The sequence below is a fragment of the Xiphophorus couchianus genome, chromosome 13, assembly GCF_001444195.1.
Source record: "Xiphophorus couchianus chromosome 13, X_couchianus-1.0, whole genome shotgun sequence".
Taxonomy (NCBI): domain Eukaryota; kingdom Metazoa; phylum Chordata; class Actinopteri; order Cyprinodontiformes; family Poeciliidae; genus Xiphophorus; species Xiphophorus couchianus.
In genome coordinates, this window is record NC_040240.1 from 26,477,842 (window position 1) to 26,504,455 (window position 26,614).

Genomic DNA, 26,614 nt, shown 5'->3' on the forward strand with positions numbered 1-26,614 from the left:
CATTTAAAACCTCAACAGAGTTCACAGGAAGTGAAGTGTCAGGGTCCTGTGGACGAAGCAAAGCCAGCGGCTTGTTTTAGCTGCTAGCCCTGAAGCAAAGACGTTCTTGTGTCCAGCAGTCAGACTCTGCTGGTCATGGAGCTTTAACTCTTTAGCAACAACCAGCAACTGAGGTTTATTCACAGACTCCTTCTGTCTGAGCTGCAACCTGAACCAGAACCTGAATCTGAGGTTTTTCTTCCCATCTGATCTGTTTCATCTGTTTAATAAAGAGGCTGCTGCAGCTCCGAAGATTGTTTGGTGCAATTTTATTTTCTTTAAATGATCACCTCCAGAAGAAAAACTGGCCCCTGGAGCCTCACTGCGGGCCCCTGGAGCCAGTAGTGAGGCTCCAGGAGTCCAGAGTAGGTCCAGTCGGAGCAAGAGGAACGGTTTGGAACCAGCGGCTAGTTTTACAGGCTACAGGAGGTAAAATGCTAGCATTAGCATTATCAACATTTATTATTCTAAAGGACGTCTCAGTTTATTTGATTTAACCTTTTATTCAATTCATAAATCCTTCATTTTTACCAAAGGGACATGAAATGTTGGACCTCTCTGCTAGCGCTCATTAGCTGCATTCCCATTGGCCGTTTAATTGCCCAAAATGGATGAAAATAAATCTGCTTAATGGATTGGAGACGCACATATTTGTAAAGAAACTGGGTTAACATGTTTTAATAGGTTTTGGTGCTGAGGTTAGGCTATTTATTGAAATTAGTGACTGATTTTACTGCTGGTGGAAAACAAGAAGAAGACGACAGGAAGTGGCAGGAGGATGACGGCACGGCTTGTTTTTAATGACTTATTGCATCAACAAACTTATTCACATGAAATTTTAATTTGATTTCTTATGTAATGGAAACAGCTTGATTGTGAAATTGTTTTTTCAACATCAGCAAAATATTAACGCAATTCTGCAAACGTTTGTAATGAAGGGCAGTAAATGTTGCAACGTATCCGGACAGGCCTCTGACTGAAGACACTGTGCTGATATGCTAACATGCTAGCAGAGATGATAGCGACACGTCCTGGATGACTGCAGCAGCTGTTAGCAGCTCTGCTGATCCACCTCGTTTGCCTTTGCTGCTCTGTCAGAAACACGTTGGAGTCAAAGATCTGACCCAGAGATCAAGATGGACGGAAGAGACGGTTGGAACTTCCTCCTCTCTCGGCACCCAAAGCGCCTCCTTTCAACTCCTCTGGGGTTAGGGGTCAAAGTTCAGGCGGTATCTGGGCTTTGAGTTGCTAATCGGCTGCTCCCAGTTAGAAAAGCAATACCTTGTTGCCATGGTTATGCATCAGCAGAACCCGAGGGAATATTGTCCAAACTGCAACGATTCAACCAGAAAATGATGAAATTTAGTGTGAAACAGAACCAATCAGAACCAAAGGAGCAGTTCCCTCACGCTGCCACCAGGAGGCGCTGTTCCAGAGAAATATATCATGTCTGCAGGGTATTTCAGTGGATGTTGGACGTTTCATTCCTCCATATTCTGCAGTAGGATAGTGACTCCTCCTCAGTCCTCTGCATAACCCCACGTGAAACAGAACTAAAGCTTCAGAGACGAGAGCAGCTGCGGTCAGCCCAGCAGCCCGGGGCTGTGGCCCCCCGAGCCCACCACAGGAGCAGGGCTGAGTCAGCGCTGCGGTTAGCTGCCGCCTCCTCCGCAGGACGCCATGATGTCAGCCGGGCGGGAAGTGGCCTAAACAAAGGGTGGTCTGTGTGGTGGAGGGGGGCAGGGGGGCTGCTAGGAGCCCGTCATTAAATCGTTAGCACCTTCTCAGGAACACGAGCCGAGCGTCGGCCGCTTGCTGGGAAATGTCTTCATTTCCAGATGTTTCAGCCGCTGCAGAAAAACTTCTGGACTGAGAGGCTCTAGAACAGAACCGTCCTGTTACGACCCGTGTGGACTCAGAGTTTCCTGTTCTGGAGGTCTGAGCTCCGTTTGTGTGAGATCTGGCTTCCGTCTGTCCGTGAATGAATGAATGAATGAATGAATGAATGAATGATGCATTCACACACAGGCAGCCTGCTCCCATCCAGACTGAGGTAAAGTGGTCAGATGTTCTGCTTGGGTCTGGACTGCAGCAGGATTCAAACCAGGAAGTTTTTACTGCAGCAGCTCCAAAGGCTGCGTAACTTCACCTGGACGGTAACCCTGGGTTACCGTGACTCCATGTTGGCTCCATGTTGTTGTTGTTGCAAACAGACTTCAAACAATCATTTTTCTACTTTCTGTTCATCAAATTTCAGGTGTTTCAAACAGTTTTCTTGAGTTTTCTAGTTCTGTACCTCAAGAAATATTTCAGCAGCATTCAGAGTTTTTCATTAGTATTTATATATTTCAGCAGTATTCATAAGGCTCATTTCTGAAGCTCTATTTTCTTGTAGCTGTTTAATTAGCGTCTGCCTGTGAAGCTGCTTGGAATGTCTCAAGCCGTTTTCAGAGTCCACTGCTTCACTTTCCCCAGAACCGAGGAGACGGGTTTATAGCCGGACCATGACTCAGCTCCTGCGGCCCGCCACATTTCTGTCTGCGCCGCTCAGAGATGTCATGGAAACCGTGAGTCACCGTCGTACTAAGCACCGTCGTGAGCAGCACCGTCGTGAGGCGGACGGGTCCGCCTCACGACGGGCGCAGAGACCGAACCGGACCTGCCGTCAGAACAAACAAACTCGAGGAATACAGACCTGGACCGCCGGGTGTCCGCCGGCCAGCGCCTTCACCGCGCCGCGGCTGCCCTCCGTCTCGTAATGCGCCCGGTGGTGCGACTTGGGCTGGACGTGGATCTGCAGGCTGTAGGCGCCGGAGCTGCTGGGCAGCTGCCAGTCCAGCGCCGGCAGAGACGGGCTGGAACCGGGCAACAGGAGGGAGGGGATCAGAACCGGGCCAGGAGATGGACCTGTGCTCTGGTCTCCTGACCCTCCAGCCTGTCCAGGTTGCTGGTTGAACGCCGGCCTTACCTGAGGAACTGCTTGGGCTTCGTCCAGCCGAATGGGTTCTGAGGAACGTCCAGGAAGTAGCCTTCCTTCTTCAGGGCCGGGCGTTCGTCCTGCTGTGGCTCCAGCTTCAGGCCGACGGTGGGGCTGAGCTCCAGGCTGGTTCTCCGGGCCTTTATGGGGACGCCATCGCCGAGGTCGGCCATGCCGTCGGTGGAGAGGGCGTTGATGGCGGCCAAGATGGCAGAGTTGGTGTACTGGTTGGTGATGGGCAGCCAGCTGTCCTCCGCCAGGCTGAGGCGGGGCGAGGCGCGGGGCGAGGGGTCGGGGGGCGGCGGCGGGAAGCCGTTCAGACTGTACTTCCTCTTGGCTCCGCAGGGCGAGCCGGGCCCGGACCCTCGTGGCACCGTCCAGCCGTCGTCTGTCGCATCGGCGCGGGGGGAGGTGGCGGCGGCGTCCTCTGGCAGGGCCAGGGTGGAGCCCTTCGGGGACACGGAAGGGGACTGCCAGGGCGAGTTCTGGGGCGAGTTGTCGTAGTTGTAGGAGAAGCCGGACTCGAAAGAGGCGTCCGAGAGCCCGCTGCGGGACGACACGCTGCTGGCCGGGCTCAGGCAGCTGGGGTCGCGGTAGAGGTCGGCGCCGGGTAGCGGCAGCGTCACGATGGAGGCGACCCGCCGGGCGGCCGGGATGCCGCCCCGCTGCGGCTCGTCCTCAGGCGACTGGCCGTAGGCTGTGATCTCGATGCGGGGCCCCTCCAGGGCCGCGCCGACGTCCGGGCACACCGGCGGGTAGAAGCCGGCCGTCTGCGGGTCGTCACGGGGGTCAAAGGTCTCAGGCTTCGCCACGGACACGGAAATGGTGGGGCTGGACTGGAGAAACTGGGAGGCCAGAGGGCCGGAGAGGCTGACGCTGGGCAAGAAGCCGAAGGCATCTGGAGGGAGAGCAGGGAGACGTTAGCATCTCCATGGAAACCAGCGCTAAGGAAAACACGGTGGCAGCAGTATCATGCTCAGGGCTCAAACAAAGCTAATAGTGACTCTGATAGAAATGTTACAATGAGGTCCGGTACAGAACCCAGACTGAACAGAACCGCAAACTGCTGAAAACTGAAGCCAACTTCACATCCGACCAGCAAGGTTCCGGGTCCAGACGGTTCCGACCAGCCTCATGCCTGTCTGGTCCAAACAAAGCATCAGCCACTCTGACACGTCAGGAAAGGTTCGGGACCATTTTCAACCGAACCACGCCCACTGGGACCGGATCAGCCCCAGGTTCAGCTCCAGGTGGAATCCAACTGGGTTTTCCAGAACCAACCAGAACCGGGTCCAAAGAGTCCAAACTCCAGACAGGAAAAGGTGAACTCACCTTCCTCTGCAGATTTCATCTCCTCTGTGGTAAAAGTTCAGATCCTCCATACAGGAGCTGCTCCAGCTGCTGCGTGGTTCGAACCGGGTCAGAACCACGGCATCTGCTCCGAACCAGAACAAAGTCCAAAAGCAGGAAAACTATCCGCTGGCAGAAAACAGGCGGTCGGTTCCTGGCTCTCTCTATCCCGGGCGGAGCGGGACCGGGACCGGGACCGGGCCGGGGGATCCTGGCTGCGCGGCTCGCTGTGACGCACTGAGAAACTCCTGCGCTTATAAACCCGGGGATCACCCCGAACCGCTCCGCGCTCTGACTCAGCACGCGCGCACGAGGAGGAGGAGGAGAAAGAGGAGGAGGAAGGCAGAGTCCTCATCCCCAGATAACCGGGCTGCATTTCTCTTTTCGGATCGTCTTTCCTGAAGCACCTTGGAAAACTCCGTCCTTATTTTAACCGTGTAACTTTAAGACCGGGAGCCCCGCCTCCTTATTTCTTCTTCTGTGGTATTGTAGTTACCCGTTTTGTCAGGTCCTGTTCATTTTGTATCTCAATATATCCGGTTTATTTATAGGTTTAGCTCAGTGTTTGCTATTGTAACAAATAAATCTATTTCATAATGTCAATATTTAAGTGAACTTCTGATCGTGAGGACTTCCTGTTTCCCGTTTGTTCAAATCGGACCGATGAAACCAGAACATCGCAGAAATGATCCAGTTACAAATGATCAGGAGTTCGGAGCAGCGGCACCACAGAGCCAACGTTTCAAACTGTGCAAAACTCTTAGGTCATCTTGATATTGTCCAGTTGGTCCAGTTCGACCCGGTCAGCCTTCAGAATGGTTCTGGACCGACTCATGTCAGCAATGTTGCAGTTCTGGTCGACCTGATAGATTTTTACCTGGTTCCAGACTGACTCCTAACTGGTTCCCAACTGGTTCCTAACTGGTTCCCACCTGGTTCCCAACTGGTTCCAGACTGACTCCTAACTGGTTCCAGACTGGTTCCCACCTGGTTCCTAACTGGTTCCAGACTGACTCCTAACTGGTTCCAGACTGGTTCCCACCTGGTTCCTAACTGACTCCTAACTGGTTCCCACCTGGTTCCTAACTGGTTCCTAACTGGTTCCAGACTGACTCCTAACTGGTTCCTAACTGGTTCCCACCTGGTTCCCACCTGGTTCCCACCTGGTTCCTAACTGGTTCCCACCTGGTTCCTAACTGGTTCCAGACTGACTCCTAACTGGTTCCCAACTGGTTCCCACCTGGTTCCTAACTGGTTCCAGACTGACTCCTAACTGGTTCCTAACTGGTTCCCACCTGGTTCCCACCTGGTTCCTAACTGGTTCCCACCTGGTTCCTAACTGGTTCCAGACTGACTCCTAACTGGTTCCCAACTGGTTCCCACCTGGTTCCTAACTGGTTCCCACCTGGTTCCAGACTGTCTCCTAACTGGTTCCCAACTGGTTCCTAACTGGTTCCCACCTGGTTCCCAACTGGTTCCAGACTGACTCCTAACTGGTTCCCACCTGGTTCCTAACTGGTTCCCAACTGGTTCCAGACTGACTCCTAACTGGTTCCCACCTGGTTCCTAACTGGTTCCAGACTGACTCCTAACTGGTTCCAGACTGGTTCCCACCTGGTTCCTAACTGGTTCCAGACTGACTCCTAACTGGTTCCCACCTGGTTCCTAACTGGTTCCCACCTGATTCCCAACTGGTTCCAGACTGACTCCTAACTGGTTCCCACCTGGTTCCTAACTGGTTCCCACCTGGTTCCTAACTGGTTCCCACCTGATTCCCAACTGGTTCCAGACTGACTCCTAACTGGTTCCCACCTGGTTCCTAACTGGTTCCCACCTGGTTCCTAACTGGTTCCCAACTGGTTCCAGACTGGTTCCAGACTGACTCCTAACTGGTTCCAGACTGGTTCCCACCTGGTTCCTAACTGGTTCCAGACTGACTCCTAACTGGTTCCCACCTGGTTCCTAACTGGTTCCCACCTGGTTCCTAACTGGTTCCCACCTGATTCCCAACTGGTTCCAGACTGACTCCTAACTGGTTCCCACCTGGTTCCTAACTGGTTCCCACCTGGTTCCTAACTGGTTCCCAACTGGTTCCAGACTGGTTCCCACCTGGTTCTAGACTGGTTCCCACCTGGTTCTAGACTGGTTGCTAACTGATTGTTAACTGGTTCCTAACTGGTTCCAGACTGGTTCCTAACTGGTTCCCACCTGGTTCCTAACTGGTTCCAGACTGACTCCTAACTGGTTCCAGACTGGTTCCTAACTGGTTCCCACCTGGTTCCTAACTGGTTCCAGACTGACTCCTAACTGGTTCCTAACTGGTTCCCACCTGATTCCCAACTGGTTCCAGACTGACTCCTAACTGGTTCCTAACTGGTTCCCACCTGGTTCCTAACTGGTTCCCACCTGGTTCTAGACTGGTTCCTAACTGGTTCCAGACTGACTCCTAACTGGTTCCAGATTGGTTCCTAACTGGTTCCAGACTGACTCCTAACTGGTTCCCAACTGATTCCTAACTGGTTCCCACCTGGTTCCTAACTGGTTCCCACCTGGTTCCTAACTGGTTCCCAACTGGTTCCCACCTGGTTCCTAACTGATTTTGTCACCTGCAACATGATCAGAGCAACATTTGGACGCAGAATGGCTGGAATGTGAATTCTCCTGCGCTGAGTGGCATCGTCTCTTTAAAGCTGTGCGACCCTTTGACCTTTCAGACCAGTGAGTTTGTCTTCATAAGGATGTTGGTCGGAGCAACACTTAGTAACGAGATAGCTTAATGGCGGCTCTCCTCCGGCTGCAGGAATGAAAAATAAACGCTCTAATTTGGAGAAAAGCTGCGGCTTTTCCGCCTGAGTGTTTCTGCTCCCACTTTCGGACGGAGCAAGTCGAGTTCAGGAGTCGAGTGTTTGCAGATACGCTGCGTCCCGCTCACCTCAAACTTGCTTATTCAGCCATTTCATGACAACATTAGAAGATCGATCCGGTCGGGTTCATATAAAACCAATGAAGATTGCATTTTTAAAAACTCCCGTAAAACCGACCGAAGTTAACCTCCAGCTGAGACACACCAGCTCTGAAGCTTTTCCTTGTGTCCAGGAAGAACATTTGAGTTCCCTGATTTAACGTAGACCTACTGAAGCTTCTGTGTCCGTCCACTAGAGGGCATCTTTTGCTTTTTCAGCCAGCGGGACCAACGGGGCCTTTGCTGGACGCCAGTTTAATTCAGGAGTTTTTTTTCCCCATTTCCATCTGATTTTTTGGAACATTCCTTTGACCCGACTGACGATGGTCTGAAAGTGAGATTGTTCCATTTTATGCCGTGATGCGTCTGCCACATGTTAGAGACGGTCTGGATCTCCGTCTCTGCTTCCTCTTCTCTTGTTTCCTCGATTTCCCGCTAAATCCTTCCTGCGTTTCTGTGTGTTGGCTCTCCTGGTCTGGACAGCGACCTGAGCTGCTCCGTTTGTTTTATTTCAGCTGTAAAGTTGGAAAGTTTTTTGAATGAATTCTCAGATTTGAAAATTAAATTCTCATCTAATTATTAATTGTAATCAAATTATTTAAGTGAAATATCAACATGATTTCCGATTCTGTGGTTTAATCCAAACCCAACCATTACCAACCCAACTAACTAGTTAACAACTAAACCAAAGCAAGTCTGGTTTTAACCCAACAGGGAGAAACTAAAGCGGACGCTGATCCCAGCCACGAAGATCAGCGATTTATCTTTTGTCTCTAACCAAAGATCTGTGTTGTTATAAAATAAATACATTTATACAAAAATAAACTTCCACTAAAAGTCCTTTAAAAGTTCGTAAAAATCCAGTTCAGGCCCTGAAACCCAAACTAACTTCAGATGGAGTTTCAGTCCTTCAGCCGGCGACTGTAGGGAGAAACTGGACGCGCAACAGGATGAAGGAAAATGCCTTTCAAGTTAAAAGCATGAAAATAAAGGCAGATGACCCGTGTGACCCATTACAGATACCTGCAGAACTTCATGTTCATCTGGAACCGACCCAGATTCAGGAGAAAAGCCAACCTGAGCAGTACCGAGATGTCTGATGAGTCAGACCCGACCTGCAGAACTTCAGGTTGTCCCAAATGGACCTGCAGCAACAGAAATGAAAGCGGTTCTGAACTCGCTGAAGCCATCGGACCATCACATTCATCACTAATCAGCACCAGAGCGGGTCGGACGCACACAGACGGTTCTAATCAGAGTCCAAGTGGCTCAGAGGTTCCGGGCCCGAAGGGGGACGGGTCGGAGGTTCTGGAAGCCAAATGCTCTCCTCTGAAGGAAACCAGAAAGCACAACTGACCCGACGAGATCCGAGTCACATCAGAACCCAGTGGAAGTTTCTGGTTCTGAACACCAGGACCGGCTCGTTTTAGTTTTCACTCCCTCCTCAGATCATCTCTGCTGGAAAACAGAACCAGTGGTCCGGTGTCCTCCAAGTTCTGTTGGGAAGAACAAAGCCGCGATTTAAAAAAATTAAATTAGCATAACGAGAAAAATAAGAACCAGCGGCCCACAGAACCTTTCAGAACTTCTTATATGTTTCACTGGTTCTGCTCATTTCAACTGCAGAAATATCCAGAGGCATTTCAGTCAGGACGAGGTATGGACTTTGACTAGACCAGCTTCTTAGTTCATGTAATTCTATTTTCAGAACATGACATTAATAATGAATGAATTCCAAAGACCCGAACGACCCGAACCGGACTTAGAGAGAAAAGCAGAAAGGAGCTCGGTCTCCTCGTGAATATTTGGTCAGATGACTTTTATTCTGAAGAGATGAAGTCTCAATAACTTCATCCTAAGAACCAAATCCAGTACGACCCAAAAGAACCTTCCACTGGTTCTGACCGCAGAGATTATCCAACTCTTCTGTTTGATGTTTTATTTCCTGAAAGTCAAAAACTTATCCTGCAGTTTTAGTGGATTTTCAGCAAACTTTTGAAAAGTTTAATTTTCACTCTAGAGACCGAAGGTCCGGACGGTCCAAACGGTTCTGAACTCCTGCAGAACCACCAGAACCTTCAATCCCACGCAGGAACAAAGGTGCACTTACTTTACAACATGTGACTTGTGTGTGCAGAAATCAGCCTCTGGCTCCCCCTGGTGGCCACCAGAGGAAGTTCATCAAACATTGAACATCAGCCGTTTCGCCAGCATTCAGTTTCTTTTATTAATCAAGAACATTTTGAGAAATAAATACTGACACTGTAGTGCAAAATGAGGAATGAAACAGAAACACACAACAATCCAATCAGTAGAAAACCAGAGCAGAAAACTGTAAAAAAAAACCCCGGTAAATTTAACTCAGTTTGTGGCCGATCCGTCCCTAGAAAAAATATCCAGGTTTGTTTTCAGCAGCTTGTTCCAGCAGAGACTGAATGATAAAACTCATTCTGCCTAAAAGCCGCTTTCAGGAGGAGCTCAGCAGGATTTAACACCCGGGAGACACAAAACGTGCCGCCGCTTCCTGCTGAAGACGTTTCCAGTTCAGCGTGGATAAAGGTCGATGGTTCTACGGCCGGATGGCGAGTTTGTGGTGAAAACATGAGGAATTACTCAAAGTTTTCAAGTCCTTCAACCGAACGCAGCCGTAAACACGTCAAATAAAAAACATCAGTAAAAAAAATCAGTTTAGAAAACCAAACTGGAGCTTTCAGGAAATATTTAAAAGAGCTGAAGGCAGATGGACCCAAAGCGGTGCCATGTTCCCTCTTCGGCCAGCAGGGGCGCCGCTCAGGATGACAGCTTGGAGTAACTGGGAGGAGAAAATTTACGCTTCAGGTATTTGATGATGTAGAGAGGAAGACAGCTGACAAGCGTGATGGCCGACACCTTCCAGAGGAACGGCCATGTTGTGATGAAGGACAGGTCTGAGGAAGAGGAGGGCCACAAATTAAAACGTTTCTAGATGTGGTCTAAGGCTACGTTCACACTGCAGCCTGAAGTGACCCACATCCGATTTATTTATTTATTTTACCTCAACGCGTCCTGTTCCTGATCTTTTCATGACGGATCCGATTTTTTCCAATGCGACGCAGGCCACTTGGATATGTGGTCCTGAATCCGATACATATCGGATCTTTTCAAATGGAACCCGTCTGTACGGGCAGGTGGCATTCATCCAACCCCATCCAACCCCATCCAACCCCATCCAACCCAACGTCTTTGATACTCGACAAACGTCGCTATTCCGCGTCCTGATACGCGCAAGCGGGAAAAAGGAAACAACCACCGTGGCGAACCGTAATGAAGATCAAGTTGTTGATGTGCTGCTCCGGTCGGACATCGACTTCAACACTGTAAGCTAAGCTCCACCGTTAGCATCTATGTTTACTTCCACAAACACTGAGCACTTCTTCTGTTATGGCAGCTGGCAGAACACTGCGCTTGCTCTCTGAGTGACGTTATTGCGCCCTCTACTGCGCATGCGGGACACTTTCAGGTCGTTTGCAGCTCACGGGAGGTCACAGCCAAGTCGATTTTCTTTGTGTGAACGGCCACAAAGAAAATCAGATTTCACAACCCCCCCCCCCAAAAAATACATGGAATTGGGTCACTTCAGACTGCAATCTGCTACCGTCTCCTTACTGAAGAGGGCGCTGCAGATTCATGGCACCTCCAGCAAAGAGCTTACAGCGCTGGCAGCCAGAGACTGCAGCAAAGTCAGAGAAAACCCGGAAACTGAAGCCGGGTTATTGCTTCAGATTTAAATCACTGCAGAAACTTTGACCAATGAGAAGCTAACATCCCCTGATAAACCCCGCCCACCTCCTCCCATTGGCTCTTGGCCCAAACCTGAACCCAAGGACCAGCAAGAGGGAAGTCCAGGAGAGCAAGACGGGTCTCAGAAACCCAGCTCTCCTTTAGCAACAGAAACAGCAGGAGGAGAGAAAAGACGACGACCTACCGAGAAACGCTCCAAACGACACTCTGCCGATGCCTGGAGTAGGAATCACAAAGAAGAAGAAGAAGAAGAAGAAGAAGAAGCAGACATTAGACAGAAGAAGCAGTGAGGAAGATGAAGGAGCGATGGGCGGAGCCTCTAGTCATTAGGACCAAACCAACAGAACCTCAGAACATCTGGAGGGAAAAGGTGAACCAAAATGTTTCCAGTTTCCTCTCGCTGGATCCTGACCCCTCCATGACCTCAGAATTTCTGGGATCCTCAGATTTTTCTCTTGGTAAGATAAAAGTAATTCACCAAACGTCTTAAAGATTCTTCTGTCGACTTTTGTCATGGCTTCCCCTTCCAGCAATCTTCAGAACGCTACCTTGCTGCGATATTTTAACAATAATCTGGGGAGATTTTATGATCTGGTCCACTTTGAAGGACATCCGGACGTTCCGGTCTAAAATTGGGAATATTCAACTTGTCGGATCGTCTTGGCCCGCCATCACATGGTGCTGAATGTAGCCAATCAGAAAGCGAGAAGCGGAAACATGGAGAGGAACCCTAAACAATGACGTGGCGCACCAGGAAGTCTTCCACTGTGGCCATAACTTCTCTGCAGTCGGCCATGTTTGTTTACTGTGACCTCACATTTGGTCAGGAGAGGTTTTGTGAGTTTTCCTGTCTGGAATCTAAATGTTGGCGAGTGAAATCAGCACATTGTGGCTGCATCTGATTGCAGACATACAACGGATTAATGCGCAATAAAGAGTTGTGGCGTCTGTCTAATTTAATTCCAATAAAACCTGTTTTCCCCGATTCTGTTTTATTCTTACAAACACCTCTGTATTTTAAATATTTTTAAAAAGGTAGGATATTCTAATTATTAGTACATATGTACATCTAATAATGTAATACATCTACAGCTTTTTATTTTAAACGGGTAGATATTCAGATGAAGGAAGTGATCTTCTTGTGGTTTCTTCATGGATAGAAATTGTTCCGATGCTAAGCTAACCATAACTGCTAAGCTTCCACTTGAGTCACTCAAATATTGTTATTCAATATATTTAACATTAACAACTTGATGTAGTTTTAGTTTGTAAACATGATGGTAGCAGTTTTAGACGGGTAGCACGGACAGACAGACTAGCCATCTATTCGTGCTACGGTAGGAAAATCTGATGAGGTAGCACTGATTGTCAGACCACCGGAGCTCAGATATTATGGACCCCTGACCGGTTCTGCTCGGCCCATGGGACCCTGGTTTCAGGACGGTTCCCTGAATAGGCCGCTCTTTGCATCCCTCTCGGGTCAGGAACCAGAATCGGTCCAGAAAGGTTCTGTTGCCGACTGAAGGACCGGGGAGCCGTACCGAAGTACTCGTTGAGGAAGGCGAGCGAGGCGAGGTAGCAGCCCAGGCTGAAGAACTCGGCCAGAACCATGAGCCAGTGCCAGGTCCGGACGGTCAGCGCCACCATCAGCAGCTCCGTCAGAACCAGTGCCGTGAACGAGATGGCCACCACGTGGACGAACTCAGACTCGAACAGAACCAGGGCGCCGTACATCAGGATGCCACCTGGGGGCGCCAAAGATACATGTCAGAGTTTGGGTCAAAGGTCAACAGGACTGAAATGCTTCTCATTTAAAAAGTTCAAAACGGGATTTCACTGAAGTCGACTTTCTTAATAAAAAAGAAATCAGTGAAAAACCGTGTTGAACTGGTGAGTTCCCACTGGGTCGGTTGAACTGGTTCAGTTGAACTGGGTGAGTCTGTGGTTTGCAGTCTCCACTGAGGGAACCAATGCGGTTTCCCAGTTTGGCAGCGGAGAGCTAACTGATGGGAATCTGGTGGGAGTTTTTTCCAGCTGTTGGTTCCGGATCGCTGACGGTCGATCGGACAGTAAACGGCCGAGACTCCCAGCGTCTCACTGGAAAACTCCCAGCAGGACCGGCGAGTGTGAAGATAAGGGTCTGACCTCTGACCTGCGGTATCCTGATAGCCGCGCTAATTCAGCGTAATCCGCCTCTAACTGATCGCATAATTGCTGCGATATCAGCCCACATGCGGCGCATTCCAGCCGGGCGGCCTCCGGAACACGGAGCCGAGGTGCCGCCTCCCGGCCCGGCCCATTCGGGTCTTTAATTAAAACCCGGCGCCGGCAGGAAGTCACGCTACAGCTTAGCGGCTTCGCTCGGATCGGCTTACGGTACAGAGAGGGAGAGAAAGCCGAGATTCTGAGAAAAGGATCAGAACCGGGAGAGGAGGCGGAACCTCAGAGGGACCGCTGACCCAGACAGAACCAAGCTGGGAGAACCGGACCAGAACCGCTTACCTTGATAGATGCTGATCAGAACCCAGATCAGGAAGGTTTTGAAGGACAAGGAGCGACCCTGAGAACACAAACACGGTCAAAAACTCCAGCAGAACCGTGGAGTCACCAGAACCGAGCTCGGTACCTTGGTCAGATCTTTGTAGAGTTCTGGGTAGAGCAGAGCCGTTTCGGGCTTCACGTCCTGGTCCAGAACCAACGAGAAAACGGGAAACATGGTGTAGATGGTGGCGTACCTGGAACCAGAACCAGAACGGGTTTACTCCCCTGATATGGTACCATCAGAACCAGAACCAGTCTGGGTCTGATCACACAGAACCAGAACCGTCCTGCAGGGCTGATGCGAATGCCAAGCAGAAAATTCTGGCTTCATGCTTTTATTCTGAAACCCTGGGCCAGTCAGAACCTGCTGTCCTCAGGGCAGTTAGAAACCCAGTTCTGCCGGTTCTGTTGGACCTCTGGTTCTGCTGGACCTTGGGTACTGGGCGCAGAGGGGTGCGTACCCGACCATGAGGAAACCCTGGTAGAGCGGCACCGAGGCGAAGAAGAAGACGGAGGAGAAGACGGCCTGAGGAGAAAACAAGCGGGTCAGAGGACGGTCCCGGGGAATAGATCGGGTCAGAACTGGGACAGTCGCAGAACCTGCATGGTGGAGATGATCATCCCTCGGTGCATGACGAATTGTCCGAGCGCGGCCGAGCGCTTGTAGCTGTTCCTGCCGTGGACCATCAGCAGGCGGCCGATGTGTCGGAACTGCGAGACAGAGAAGTCTGCGGCCAGCGACGCCTGCTTCCCTTCCTGCACACAACCAGAACTGGGTCAGAACCAGAGCAGGAAGCTAATGCAGAGTCAACGGGATTATAATCTCAGAATAGCAGGATTTACTTTTCCTTCAATCCCGATGCCGCAGTCTGCAGCCTGGATCATGCTCACATCATTCCCTCCGTCTCCTGCAGCACAAACCAAACTCCCTGTGGTTAACCAGGAAGGCTGCCATCTAGTGGCCACGTGGAGGAACTACCAGCTCTACTGTCTGGAAGCTGCTTAATAACCTGGTGTGAGATTTTACTGTGAACTTTATCATTTATCATAGTGAATTTCTTAAAAGAATTACTATTTATTGTTGATAAATTTCAAATTCCGATGTTTAAAATCCATCAAAGCAAAACAATCCATATCGTCAGGATTGTTTTAGTCTTAGTTCAATTAGAGAATTAACAAATGAAAATCAATGTGAAAATATGAATAGCTGCAGTTAATATGTAGCAATAAAACGTCTTTCTGTGGTGACTTAAATAAGTGCATTACAAATGGACATATCTAAAAAGAGCAAAATAGTTCTAATCATCACTTTTATTGTTATCACAATAGTACCACAAAATGATAAAACTTTAAGTGTATATTGCCCAACCCTAGCTGAACCAATCAGATTGCTGCATCCCATCCTCCCAGGAGAAGTCGATCCTCTAACCCTGACCTCTGACCTTCTCAGGATGTTAAACTACAGCATAAATCTGCTTCATCTAGTGAAAACCCTAAAATGATAAGTTCATCTTCTCCTGCAGGAGCAACAAACTGTGAGATCACAGTGAAGAATAAATCCCACAGGAAGTTCCAGCGGGAAGCTGGGTCCGGTTCCGACCCAGTGGACGCCCACCTATGGCACAGGTTCTGTTGGCTGTGTGCTGCTGCAGCAGCTGGACGATCTGGGCCTTCTGTGTGGGCGAGCATCTGCAGCAGACCACAGCTGGGCACTGGCAGGCCAGCTCCACGAACTCATGCTCATAGTAGCGCAGACACACCTGGAGAGAGAGGAGAAGAGAGGAGCACCCAGTTCTGGTTCTGGTTCTGACCCGGTTTCGGCTCTCCTACCTCTAGGGAGTCTCCGGAGACCACCAACGCGCAGTCGTGCTTCCTCCTGAAGGCGTTCAGCTCTAGGTGCGCTTCCCCCCGGCTGCACACCTGGTGAAAGCCAAACGGACAGTCAGCCTGACCGACCTGCACGGAGCGGCAGCGTCATGCTGCGGGCCCGCGCACCGGCTTGAAGACGTGGATGTCCTGAGTCCGGGACACCAGGTGGGAGCTCTTGGCAATGCAGGTAGCCGTCTCCATTTTGTCTCCGGTCAGCATCCAGATCTGAGGAGAGGCGGGACAGTGAGGAGCGGCCCGACCAGGAGTCCGGTCCTGGTTCCGATCCTACCTTGATGCCGGCGTTCCTCAGCAGCTCCAGTGTGGGCCGGACGTCGGCCTGCAGCTGGTCCTCCACGCCGGTCAGGCACAGCAGCTCCATCTCCCTCTCCAAACTCTCCACCACCGCCGCCACCTTCAGCGCCCGGTCCAGCAGGCTCAGCTTGGCCTGGCTGTAGCGGCTCTGCTCAGACAGGAAGTGGGCTCGGTCAGACAGGAAACAGAACTGGTGCTGGAACCAGTTCTTAGCTCAGGAGTGTCCAAAGTGTGGTCCTGGGGCCATTTGTTGACCCCAAGAAAGGTTCCAGAACAATACAAGGTTTTGGCTGCAGATGTTCGATCTCTAATCTGGGTTATTATAGATACGATTCTGACTGTAGAAAATCGTAGATATGACAAAGTATTCGTCTGTTTATAGCCAAGCTTTTATAATCTGGAGAGCCTCTTGGATCCAGAGACAAATGCCCTGAAAATGTGAAAACTAGACACCTTTCTGTCAATATTTCCAACGTGCAAAAATAGTATTACTTGTTTCTCAACTGTGGACTACATGTTGTTGTAAAGGGTTGTACTGGGTTTGTTTCCTTCTAGTGTGTGAGCCTGTGTGGCTCCTATTGATTCTATCTATATATCATATTTATATTAGAGGTGTGCCGATCAATCGGCCACCGATCATAATCGACCGATCAGCAAAACGATCACATTGATCTCACTTCGTTGCCTGCGTGTGAAGCTCATTTCCTCTGTCCTTCACACTCAGGCGCGCAGCAACAAATCCTGTCGTGAGGAACTTTAACGCTCAGAGTGAACGGAGACGTTTGAGCGTTGCGGCGGAAAATGACCTCGGGGGTGAAGCACGTCAAAATGCATCAACAAAACGAATCTAATATAGCATTTAAAAATCAAACACTTGACGGAGTTTGGCTACATCGAGGCTTAATGCAGGAACAAAAGGACATCCGGTCGGCAGGTAAAGCAGCTCAGTTACCAACACTCACCCGGATTAGCATCACGGTCAGAAAGCTAAACAAATGAACAGAAAAATAATCCAAGTCTTCGAGCTGGCGGTGTAAGACGCTGGTTCTGCTCTGGCTCTTGAACCGCCGCTACTGGTAGTATTTAGTTCACAACCTCCAGCCAGCAGTGAACTCTCACACTGAACCTGCTTAAAGCTGCAGCATGTAACTTAATCAACAACAACAAAAAAGATTTTAGATATGCATTAAAACTTTCGCCATCCTAACATTAGACAGGTAATCTCTAAAAAATAATCAATCTCCTCTTCTCCTCCTGTGTTCTGCAGAATTACTCAGCTCAGTCAGAAACTGCCAATCAGAACCAGCAATAATCAGCTAGCCATGCTATCAGGAAGTTATAATTTAGTAACTCAGGATTGTTTATTTTAATGCAACCAGATTTGACTTTGAATGAATGTCTCCTTATATTACTTGACATTATTTATTTGACTAATAATTTATGGAACTGAGAGCCTTACTGTTAAATATTATTTTACTGGTTGCAGGTTTTTCAGTTTTCCTTTTGACGGAATAGCTGCTGTATTGTGCCTGTAAGTATTTTGCATGTTAGCGACCAGCAGCTGTTAGCGATCAACAGCTGTTAGCGATCAACACCTCTGCAGGCAGATCTTTAGTGTAACACGGAGCAGAAAGCTGAGGTCATTTCTCCTTTGAGCGGCTACATGTTGCTACAATTGCTAGTAGCCACACAGGCACACCCACTAGAAGGAAACAAACGCACCCAGTACAACACTTTCATTCTATTGGCTGAGAGGTTGCCAGGAGACGGTACTTTTCTGTTCCAACCAACCGAGAGCAGAAAATGATTCAGAGCAGAGAAAGACGTTTGCAAGCGGAGATTTGATCTCAGCAGAAGTTTTGAGTGGAGAGAGAAAAGTTTGCGAAAGCAGAATGAATATTTGAAAGCGAAAAGTTTTGAATACAAAAGACACAAATTCCGGCTTTCAGACTGAAAATGTATGTTCTCAAATTACGGCAGAAAAATCCCCCAGTAGAGTTTGTGCTGGTGTTCCTCTGGTCTCAACTGTTTGATTTCTAAGCCACATTTCAATTCTTCAATATATTTATAAAATCAAAATTATAAAAACAAATTCAACAGTTTAAAGTATTTCCTGAGCAAAAAAGTGATTTAAGACATGACAAGACGTGACCAGAAAGACAAAATAGAAAAAGTAGAACTGCACATGAATCCATAGCTGTGCAATATTTAGAGAGCCGTTACATTTCCGGTTCCCCGCATTCAGTCTGCATGCTGATTGGTCGCTGGATCGGACCTTCAGAACCTGATGAAAGCTTCGGGTCGCATAGAGGAGGTGGTTCCTACCTCAAAGTCCTGATACTGCTCCTCAGACAGGCACTTCTTGGCCACCACCAGGGTCCTCAGGCCCTCTCTGGCCATGTTCCCACACTGACAGGAAGCAAAGGAGACGACCTTCATCACAGTCTTCCTCACAAAAACAGGATTTTCTTTTGGTCAATTCCAAACAGAACCTTTGGTCTCAGGGAAATGTCTTGGAAAATTAAACTTTGGCTTATTTACTAGGAAGAATGAACCGATAATGAAGGTTTCTGAACAAGTGTTGAACTTATGGAACCGATAAGAGAGTGAAGATGTTTGTTTCTTCTCTTTCCAACCGAAACTCCTTTGAACCAGGATGGATTTAGGGACAGAGGTGCCAATTAACCAGAGATGGGAGAAACTTAGAGAAACTCCCTACAGCAGAGAGAGATGGGTGGAAGGCACCATGTATGTGACTGATAAGATATAAAAGGAGAATTGTATGTTAAGTTTCACTTCTTCTTCTCTCTTGCTTTTCTTTTCTCAGACGTTGATACTCTGATTTTCTAAATAAAATATCTAAAGACAAATGCGCATTTCTCCTAAGTGTATTGCTCTCTCCCAAAACGTAAAAGATTTTTCCTAAACAGCATCTTGGCAAACAGTCTAAATAATAAATATCCAGATCAAGTTTTATTGTTCAGGATTTAACCGTCAATTATTCAGCTTAAATTTAGGCGATGAATTAGCAACAAATAAGGAATAAAACGGACCGACGTCAGAGCAAACAGGGAGGGTAGAACCGGCAACCCTCCCATCACGGTACAACCTCCTTCCACCTTCATCACCATCATCGCACCAGCCAAGTTTACTGGGGGAAACCCAGTGACTCCAAAAGTCGGGCTCTGTTAGGAACCCCAGATTGTCCGGAGAGCTGACCCAGACCTGGAGAGAACCAGAGAGGTTCTGGTGGTTCTGTGCAGCGACCCGGTATGAACGCAGATATGGGTCAGCTGAACAACGCCTTATTATAACCAGCAGGAATCAATAAACAAGGAGAGCCTGATGGCGCTTTATTTCTGATATGAAAACACTGATGGAGCTGCTGATTGGTTATTGACGGGCCGATCGGGCCGGACTGCGGCGCCGCCCGCTGCTCTGACAGCAGGATGTTACAGCCGACAGCTCTGATCATGAATATGACAAACACTCATTAGACCAACTGGGTCACTAATTAAATCAGAAGCTGCCCCCAGCGCCGCATGACTCGATAATGCCAATATGATGATGATGATGATGATGAGGAGGAGCTGCCCTCAGATGAAGCTTCAGCTGCCAAAATGATCCGTTCTACCTGAGAGTCGAATCACAAACAAACAATGAATTTAACACAAACAAGCAGAAACATGCTGATGGTGGTGGCAGCATCATGCTGAGTCAGGAGGGAAACACGCCGGGACACGAAGTTCCAGTAAGACCAGTGAAGCCGAGACGTTAGAGGGGTATGAATACTTTAGGTCCGGTTCTTACCTCCTCCTCCAGCCAGTCGTTATACTGGACGATGGTCGCCATGGCAACGTCTGCCCCCTTCATGTAGAAGGTGATTTCTCCGGTGGCCTCCTCCTGGACAGATCAGAAGAGCTTCGTTACTTCCTGCAGGATGAGATCGGCGGCGGCGGCGGCGGCGGCGCACCCGAACGATGATGCCCATCCGCTTGCTCTCCGACGTGAATGGGAAAACCTGCAGGATGAGGAAGGACAGGATCTGTCCCGACGGCGTCCGCAGCTGCAGCGACGTCAGGTCTCTGTTGACCAGGGTCAGCCCCACGCTCTCCGTCCAGCGCACCAGCGCCACCTGCAGGACCAGAACATCTGGAACGTCTGGGTCAGGCAGAGGACACCAGGTTCTGATCCAGAACCACCAGCAGGGCTACAGTTACCCTGGCTACCCTGGACTGTAAACACGGTAACCAGGGTAACAGGCCAGGAAATAAATCCCCAGGAAGCAGGAAGTGAGGATTAATCAGGTTAACCTCCATCAGGAGGGCATGACCTCTGACCTTCAGCCAATAAATACGAGAAACCTGGAGGAGAAGTCTGATGTTTCCAGCAGCTGGAGGAAAATCCAGAGTACCTGCAGTCGGTCTCTCGGGTCAGGCTCCTCCCACCTTCCATCCCTCAGGTAGACTCACCTGGAGCTCAGGACCCCGCTCCACTGAGGCTGCGCTGTCAGGACCCTCAGGACCCTCAGGACCCTGAGGGCGGCTGCTGCTTTTGCCTGAAGACTTTGGGCTCAGAGCCGTTTACGGGTTTCTGTTTCGATGAGTTCAGCTGCTACGGCGCCAACATGGCGGTCATGACATCATGGTGCATCTCACCTCGTCTGGGCTGGAGGCCTGGTAGGTCCTATTGTCGTCGCTGAAGTCCTGGTCGGCCTCCGCCGACTCCGTCTCCCCGGCGGCGGCGGCGTGCGACTCGTACACCGGCGTCACATTGTGGCACAGAGCGACGGCCTTCACCGCCTCGTGGATCCGGCTGCTCGCGCTCTTTCGGACCTTGGGGCCCTGCGCCGGGTTGCTCCGCGCCATCGCAGCGTTCCCGGTGCCGCCTCCAGCCAAATGAGCCGGACCCTGAAAGGTTGAGAGAGCTTTGGATTTTGATTCAGGACCGGTTCCGACTGATCCATTTGCTAGCGATAGGACCGGTCCAAACTGAATATTTATCATAAAACGTGACAGAAAGCTGAGCTGAAGCAGGAGAACCAGAGCCGCCCACAGGCCGAGCCCAGCGGAGTTCTGGTCTCACTAGCTGAGGGAGGAGGACGGTTCCGGCTCCAGCAGCTGCTTGGACCGGATCAGAACCACCCAGCGAGGAGAACCCGAGGGAGCGCAGGGATGAATGGAGCAGCTTTCCTGTTGGACTCCCCGCCTGACGCCGAGCGGCAGGAAACTTTCCAGCTCCAAACGGCTTGGTGAACTTTTCTATCGTTAGTTTATGGAACGAACTATCAATCGATCGATCAGTCCATCAATCAAGTTTATTTGATCATTTCAGCAACAAAGCACTTCAAATGCTTTATGTCATAAAAACACAAAAATAAAAGTCAGAAAGTCACCAACTGAGAAACCTGAAAACATGACATTGTGATGAGCGCATCAATCAAAATCAATACAAATCAGATAAATTGATCAATATTCCAGTCGATTCTGTTCGATTCTAAGCAGCTGGTTTCTAGACGTTTGTTCCAGATCTGTGGTGCATAGAAGCTGAATGCTGCTTCTCCATGTTTGGTTCTGGATGCAGAGCAGAACCAAAACCAGAACCAGGTCCAGGCGGGTGCGGCCGGGCCAGCGGCTCACCTGAGCGTAGGATTGGACGATGTGGCTCTGGATCTCGTCCATGGTGTCGTTGCCGTAGGCGACGGTTCCCAGGTGAAGCCGCTTGAACACCATCTCGTTCTGCGTCAGGGTTCCTGCGGGCGGAGCGAGCACGGCTCGGGTCAGAGGCGACCCGCTCACAGAAGAAAAGGTCAGGATGCACCCTGCAGCTTAAAGGGACAGAACCTCCCTGCCAGGTTCTGGTTCTGGTTGGTGCTCACCTGTCTTGTCTGTCAGCAGGTAGACCAGCCGGCCCAGTTCTTCAGGGATGGTGCTGGTTCTGACCACGGTGCCGGGAATGTTTTCGTCTCTGGTGATCATCCATCCATACGCCGACTTCCCCATGTCCAGGTTGACCCGCAGGCTGCGGATCAGAACACAGGTTCACTTCCTGCCTCCGCAACCTGACCGGAGGCGATCTGGTCAGAACCACACGGCACCTGATGGGAATGATGTAGGAGAACAGGACCACGAAGCGGAAGAGGTTCCGGAACCACGGGCCCACGAAGCCCTGCAGCGCCACCATGACGACGGACAGAACCAGCTGGGCCAGGAACAAGGCTTTGGTGAGGCGGTTCAGCTCCAGGTCCAGAAGGCCCACCTGCAGGGGCGGTCAGAACCACAGGGTTAGCAGAACCAGAACCGCTTGGCTGGCTAAAGCAGGCCTCCAAGGAGGGAACAAACACATTAATATTCCTCCGACCCAGAACCTCCAGAACCGCCACTGCGATTCATTTATTGTTGACCTGAACGGACTAAACCTGTGCTAGCTTTGTGGCTAATCCTCCTGAAGCGCTAGTGCTGAGTCGATGTGATTGGACTAGACCCGGCTCGGAAAGCGTCACCTTGTTCTTGGCGTGGGACGTGTTGAGGACGCTCCGAGTCTCCTTTCCCGTGTAGATCACCACTCCAATCACTGTTCCTGCCAAACACGGACACAAAGCCAGCGGCTCGGTCAAGGCAGAGGAAGCTCAGCCTCCGACATCAACTCAGATCAATACCCGATTAGCGTCCAATAATGACTCGTCAATATTCAATGAGCTCCAATAACACCAGGCGCTGCAGACGAAGCAACAGGAAGTGAAGATGAGGCTGAGGTAGAGGAGCAGGCGATGAAGATCTGATGAAGCTGGCAGAGCCGTTAGCTGCTAACGCTAACAGCTGGAGGAGCAAAGGTCGGTACTCCAAGGTCAGCTTCATGTCCCCAGGCCCGGTGCCGGTACCAGCTCACTGGGTCAGACCATCTGACCCCTGACCTTCTCTGCTGATGATGTCATCGCCCCTTGAGCAGCTGATTCATCTAAAGACGAAACCTGGACGCACCAAACCTTCATCCTTCCTCCTCCTCACCTGATGCGACCACGGCGCTCGCCCACAGCGTGTTGTCGATGCTCAGGCTCTCGTGGATCTGCGGTTCCACGTCTTCCTGCGAACAACAAGTTGAAGCTTCAAGCTCAAATGTTTTCATACACAGCTAAAGTTTATAGGTCACATTTTTAGGTCTGTTCAGGTTTATGAAACAATTTGTTGCAAAAAACAAAACAAATTGCAGGAAAACCTCCTGAAAACGTTTCTACAACTAAACTTATAATCTGTTCAGCAGATTATAATCTGGAGCGAAGCAGCAGTACCATCACTAAAGATGGTTGCCAGGAAGCGACCAGGAATCCGAAGCTCCGCCCCCCACCTGCTGCTCATATAAAGATCCATGAGGAACCAGCAGGAGAAGCTGCAGGACTCAGCCTGCCAGCTCCTCCAGAACCAGAACCAGAACCAGAACCGGTCCGGCAGCTTGTGCCCTGAAGGCCGCTCACCCGGGTGAAGTTCCCCTCGAAGGTGTGGATGTCCAGCTGCGGTTTCTGGGCGTAGACGAAGGCACTGATGGAGAACAGATCCTGCAACGAGTTCAGCCGCACTTTTCAGTTAACCGTCTGAAAAACTAAAACCATGCAGTTAGCCGTCGCTAATTAGCCGCCTGCTAACGGCTAACGCACCCCGACCGCTGAAAGGCGCTGAGTGCAGCTCACTGCCACCTTCAGCTTCCAGTCCGTCTCTCCGTCCAGCTGCTCCGTCCGGATGAAACACGCTCCTGGAGACACAAAGACCAGGCAAAACATTATGACCACTAACCCAGCCCGGACCAGAACCCTTCTGGACTCAAGTCAGGCTGTGGACACTGACCCGTTTTCTCTGACGTCCTCAGGAAAATCATGTCTGCAGGAATCCTCTGGTTCTACAAAACAATAAAATCTGTTAACAGGCATGAAGACGAAGCGACTCAGAGCTGCTGATCAGTCATTCATTGATGGAGTCTGACCCGTTGTGGTTCTGGTTGGATTCGGATTCATACTGAGAGTTGTGGTGAAAACATTCCCAGAGTTTTCTGCTCTGAATTGTGATCCACAAGGTTTTTACACCTTTCATTTAAGGCAACTGTCTGAAGGACTTTTTCAGACCTTCAAGAATTTGATTGACGTTTTCTAGAAGGTAAAATGTAGAATAAAATGATTTTGTTCTTTTCTTAGCAGGAACAAAACCTCTGGTCCTGAGTTTGTTCAACTTGGTGAATTTTGTCCATGATCCAAAAAGTGTAGACCACCCTGGTTTCCAGCAGCTCCTCCTGCTTCCTGTTAACGCGTCGCTCTGATCGGCCCGCCTGGCGCTTTCTGACCCAGGTCAGCTTTTATTCAGTCGCCGAGATTTAAGCACCAAACCACCGTTTTCTCTCATCAGCGCTCCAAAATGATTATAAAGGAGGGCTTTAGCTGAGAAACTGTCCAATCTCAATGAAATACTTGAGTCCTCCGATTCTCCACCAGCAGACGTCCATGTCGCAGGGAAGATACTGACCGCTCAGGAACAGAAAAACCATCTAGTGATGGCCCTGCAGGCGGAGGAGGCCGCCTGCAGGTATAAAACTCTAAACATCACTACTTATGATTACATTACATTAATATCCCCAGAGGAACAGATTTAAACAGGCAATGTTACCTTTTCAACGATTATCAGGTCTCCAACTTGTATATCTGAACTTTTCACTTGGACTTTACCTGAAAAAATAAAGAAGTTTCAGAGGAACAAAAAAGCGACGAAACAATAAATCAGAAAGTCGTTTTAAAGAGCGGTGGAAAAAACATCAGGTATTGATTTCTGATGTTCTAACCCTGACCTCCAACAGGAAAACATTAAAGCTGTTTCTAGTGGTTCTATATGTCTGATATTTATGTATCATGATCAAGAAGAGGCATTGAAACGTGATTTTCTGATAAAAACAAAGATCTCAGCTCATCTTCCGTCAGTCAGGTGAAAAGTCTGAACCTGCTCCCAGTAAACAGATCAATCTGCGTGGCGGAAATGTTTGTGTCGAACCTCTGACTGTCAGCTTGCTGTAGAGTTGAGAGTTCATCTCTTTGTCTCGCTGATAGCGCCGCACTTCGTCCACGGCTTCCCGCACCATCGTCACGGCCAACACGAAACCCTGAGCAGAACCAGCAGAACCAGCAGCCCGTTTATTTCAATAAAACATGTTGATAAAAAATATCTGCAGCAGATTTAAAAACTGCCTTTTAAATTCATCGACCAAGGAGGGAAAATGTTTTATATCTCTAAAATAAAAAAAAATGATAGAAAATGTAACTAAAGTAAATGAAATAAAACTCCGTTTAGACAAAATGATCATTTTTTTGTGGAAAAGTTAAATTTTTAACATGGATAAAAATATGTTTAAAAAATTAGAGGAAAATTGTTTTCAAAATATTTCTATCATTTAAAACATAATTACACAAAATGAAGTAAAAAGAAAATAAAAGCTGGACAACAACAATGAGACGCCGACCAGAGGGGCCCAGTACGTGTACAGGTATCCGATCTTCAGCGCTGGGACGAACTGGGAGCACGCCACCACCAGGAAGTACAGGTTGAGGAAGAACTTGAACTGCTGGTAGAGAACCTGGGAGACACAAACACACAGCTTCAGGTTCTGGTCCTGGTTCTGGTTCTGTTGGACCGGCTGGGACAGACCACTCACTTTTCACTCTAGAATAATGCGGCAAACAGAGCGAGGTGACCTTTGACCCTCCCCGGGTCATCACTGTCGTCTTGCCACCCTGGTGTCGCGTTAACGTGCAGCAGAGCTGATCAGCTAATCAATAGGTTTGATCAGAAGGATGGCGCCATTTGTTCAGCACACAATGTGTTTCAGAGGGGAAGATTTAGTGTGAAACACCGACTTCCTTCAGCGCTTTTATTTTGTGGCTCAATGGACCTTACCAGAGGGGCCGCTTTTCATTGGCTGATGCCCATTCTACGTGGTCACGTGCGTGGCCGTCTCACAAACACACTTAGCTTCCCGTTAGCTAAGTACAGCATAATGGCAGAACTGATCCAACTTGTACACCTTGTAGCCTGTCTGCTACACAGTCTGACGTTAGCTAAACAGATCAATATGCAATGTGTCTGTATCTGACATACACTAAAGATTTTATTTTAGCAGAAAAGGCTTTGGACTAAACTGTTACTCCTGTTAGCCACGTTAGCACCAAGTACAGCTAGTCAGTCAACCATCGCTGTGTTCAGGGAAGCTCTGATTAATAATCGAGAAATAAATATCAAGCCTGGAAACTTGATATCGTAACAAACTGAATGTTATGTTTTTAACTAATCTTTGCTCGTCTTGCGGGGCGCAGGCGGTTGCCACGGTAACAGGTGTGCTTAAACTACAAAGAGAGAGAGTAAAAAGGTAGGAGTGGTTTTGAGTTGATCACCTGTTCAGGTTATTTTACCTTTGTTTCCCTTTGCTGTGGCTCATTACAGCCGCTGTAGTTTCTAAACGTTGGACTAATTACCTCGTTAGTTTGTGAGTTTACGTCATTCACAACAAACATCAAATAGAACAAATATATTTCATAAAGTTTTAACAAACAAATGGCTTCTACCGAGGTAATTATGTGAAATTAAATTAATTATATCCCAACTTCAGAAGATTTGCCTTTACCTTTACAGAGCTCTTTGGTTCCTCCTATCAGTCTGTAGCTTCTCATATTGAGGTCAAAGTTCAGATCTACCATAACTGACTGACACCTGCTGGCCTCAGGTTTGCAACCAGCTTGTGACTGAGAAACCAGTAAC

General features: G+C 49.2%; 2 protein-coding genes across 10 annotated transcripts in view; both read right to left on the reverse strand.

The window, feature by feature from the left end:
* LOC114156039 (nuclear factor of activated T-cells, cytoplasmic 1-like) overlaps positions 1-4,965 on the reverse strand; it is a 28,952-nt gene extending 23,987 nt beyond the window's left edge. Inside the window, exons 1-3 of one of the 2 annotated variants that reach the window (XM_028036232.1) lie at positions 4,349-4,965; positions 3,008-3,914; positions 2,735-2,894 (exon numbers count right to left, since the gene is read on the reverse strand). In XM_028036232.1, coding sequence (XP_027892033.1) covers positions 2,735-2,894; positions 3,008-3,914; positions 4,349-4,367 — 1,086 coding nt within the window. In that variant the 5' untranslated portion in view covers positions 4,368-4,965. The remainder of the gene's footprint in view (positions 1-2,734; positions 2,895-3,007; positions 3,915-4,348) is intronic. The other variant, XM_028036231.1, reaches the window with a different exon arrangement.
* Positions 4,966-8,674: 3,709 nt separating this feature from the next.
* atp9b (ATPase phospholipid transporting 9B) overlaps positions 8,675-26,614 on the reverse strand; it is a 32,252-nt gene continuing 14,312 nt past the window's right edge. The window contains exons 4-30 of one of the 8 annotated variants that reach the window (XM_028036214.1): positions 25,323-25,436; positions 24,857-24,965; positions 24,479-24,537; positions 23,669-23,720; positions 23,482-23,576; positions 23,302-23,382; positions 22,838-22,913; positions 22,333-22,403; positions 21,928-22,088; positions 21,709-21,851; positions 21,470-21,582; positions 20,489-20,740; positions 19,804-19,965; positions 19,641-19,733; positions 18,156-18,239; positions 15,808-15,978; positions 15,645-15,743; positions 15,480-15,569; positions 15,265-15,409; positions 14,493-14,557; positions 14,250-14,405; positions 14,111-14,175; positions 13,735-13,843; positions 13,611-13,668; positions 12,650-12,853; positions 11,293-11,325; positions 9,531-10,140 (exon numbers count right to left, since the gene is read on the reverse strand). In XM_028036214.1, coding sequence (XP_027892015.1) covers positions 9,938-10,140; positions 11,293-11,325; positions 12,650-12,853; positions 13,611-13,668; positions 13,735-13,843; positions 14,111-14,175; positions 14,250-14,405; positions 14,493-14,557; positions 15,265-15,409; positions 15,480-15,569; positions 15,645-15,743; positions 15,808-15,978; positions 18,156-18,239; positions 19,641-19,733; positions 19,804-19,965; positions 20,489-20,740; positions 21,470-21,582; positions 21,709-21,851; positions 21,928-22,088; positions 22,333-22,403; positions 22,838-22,913; positions 23,302-23,382; positions 23,482-23,576; positions 23,669-23,720; positions 24,479-24,537; positions 24,857-24,965; positions 25,323-25,436 — 3,063 coding nt within the window. In that variant the 3' untranslated portion in view covers positions 9,531-9,937. Of the gene's footprint in view, positions 8,825-9,530; positions 10,256-11,292; positions 11,326-12,649; positions 12,854-13,610; positions 13,669-13,734; positions 13,844-14,013; positions 14,176-14,249; positions 14,406-14,492; positions 14,558-15,264; positions 15,410-15,479; positions 15,570-15,644; positions 15,744-15,807; positions 15,979-18,155; positions 18,240-19,640; positions 19,734-19,803; positions 19,966-20,488; positions 20,741-21,469; positions 21,583-21,708; positions 21,852-21,927; positions 22,089-22,332; positions 22,410-22,837; positions 22,914-23,301; positions 23,383-23,481; positions 23,577-23,668; positions 23,721-23,804; positions 24,457-24,478; positions 24,538-24,856; positions 24,966-25,322; positions 25,437-26,614 lie in introns of those variants that run through there. The other 7 variants (XM_028036213.1, XM_028036216.1, XM_028036218.1 and 4 more) reach the window with 7 other exon arrangements.